Source organism: Hypomesus nipponensis, chromosome 23 (assembly GCF_054491055.1).
Source record: "Hypomesus nipponensis isolate SF chromosome 23, ASM5449105v1, whole genome shotgun sequence".
Lineage (NCBI taxonomy): Eukaryota > Metazoa > Chordata > Actinopteri > Osmeriformes > Osmeridae > Hypomesus > Hypomesus nipponensis.
The window spans coordinates 21886098-21887721 of record NC_140383.1 but is presented as its reverse complement, the minus strand read 5'-3'; the positions used below and the strand labels follow the sequence as shown (position 1 = coordinate 21887721).

The following is a 1624-nucleotide window of genomic DNA, read 5'->3' as shown; positions in this document are numbered from 1 at the left end:
TTTACACTGAGCAGCCCAACTCATAATCAGCTCAATCCAACAGGGACAGCTGAGTACATCAAACATTTGGTTATCTATCTATTAACTTACATCATCTAAAGAAGATCATTGGTTGGCTACCTTGAATCCCAGAGCAACGTTATCAAGTGTTTATACATGTAGGGAGAAAGTATACTGACAGTCAGCAAGGAGTGAGAACAGAGGAGGGTGCTTCTGTAAGCTACAGCACAGGCTCATCGAGTAATTACATATATACTTTTTGTGCAATGTCTGGAAAACATTTTTCTTTTAGTAATCTTTAGTGTTAGACTGTATTAATCCGTATAGCTAGGGATATCTCATTTAGTCGTGTTTTTAGTGTAAATAAGACTATCAAGGGAGGGAGAGGACAGTAAATGTCTTTTTGATCATTTTTTACAGATTTGTTTTCCCCTTATAATGGAAAATGTGACATCTCTAATAGAGTTTACTCTATCTGGGTTCAGTGAGCTATTGGACTACAAACTAACATTCTTCTGTCTCACTTTACTGTTTTACTGTGTTATTATTATGGTAAATTTTGCGGTCATTGTTATTATTACCATGGACAGAAACCTCCATGAGCCAATGTATATTTTCCTGTGTAGTTTGTGCGTAAATGGACTTTTTGGAACTGCAGGATTTTACCCCAAGTTCCTATTGGATCTATTGTCTCATCACCAGGTAATCTCTTATACAGGGTGCATGATTCAAGTTTTAGTCATATACTCCACTGTGTGCATTGATATTTGTCTGTTAGCAGTGATGGCTTATGACAGGTATGTAGCAATCTGTCGACCACTGGAGTATCACTCTGTTATGACCAGGCAGAGGGTCGCTCAGTTAGTCTCCTTTTCCTGGCTTGTTCCTTCAGGTCTTGTATCTACTGCTATTATATTTACTTCCTGGTTGAAGTTGTGTGGCTCACACATACAGAAACTATATTGTGCTCCTTGGTTGGTTGCTAAGCTGTCCTGTGCTCCGACCAGTTGGATGACTTCATCCACACCGATCAATGTAGTAGTTAATGTGACAATACTTTTTTATGTTATTCTCGGAATTTTCATTGTTTTCACTTATGTACAGTTGATCAAATCATGTTTGGTGTCTTTGGAGAACAGAGGAAAGTTCATGAGAACTTGTGTTCCACATTTAATGGTTTTATTCAATGTCGTCATTGCTGCTTTATTTGATGTCATGTATATGCGATATGGCTCCTCAGATTTACCACAAAGTCTTCGGAATTTCCTGTCCACAGAAATGATTATAGTTCCTCCAATAGTCAACCCTGTCATGTATGGTATTACACTGACTCAAATTCGTAACAAAATACTTCCATCGTGTTTGAAAAGGAAAAGACAGATTTGTTAATGGCATCAAAATATAAGGTTCAGTAAATATGAAGAAACTTGATTTGACACTCGGAAGTATGTTATGGAATAAACATTGCATTTTTGTTGTAGCATTGATGTTGGGGTTGACTGTTGTATGAAATCCATTATTTTTATGTTCAAATGTGCTTTGCTTTACATACAAAAAATACACGTACAACAGGACACTTCTCACAGGTAAGAACTGCTTACCACATAAAGTAAAGTCAGCACTT

The 1624-nt window shown here is 37.0% G+C and overlaps 1 protein-coding gene across 1 annotated transcript; it reads left to right on the top strand.

Annotated features, from left to right (window-relative positions):
• Nucleotides 1-438: 438 nt before the first annotated feature.
• LOC146234885 (olfactory receptor 10J5-like) lies at nucleotides 439-1389 on the top strand. Its single transcript, XM_084688591.1, has one exon. The coding sequence runs from the start codon at nucleotides 439-441 to the stop codon at nucleotides 1387-1389; it is 951 nt and encodes a 316-aa protein (XP_084544717.1).
• The last annotated feature ends 235 nt before the right edge of the window (nucleotides 1390-1624 follow it).

Excerpts from the sequence above, each read along its gene's own strand:
- LOC146234885 (XM_084688591.1), top strand. The coding sequence starts at position 439 with ATGGAAAATGTGACATCTCTAATAGAGTTTACTCTATCTGGGTTCAGT.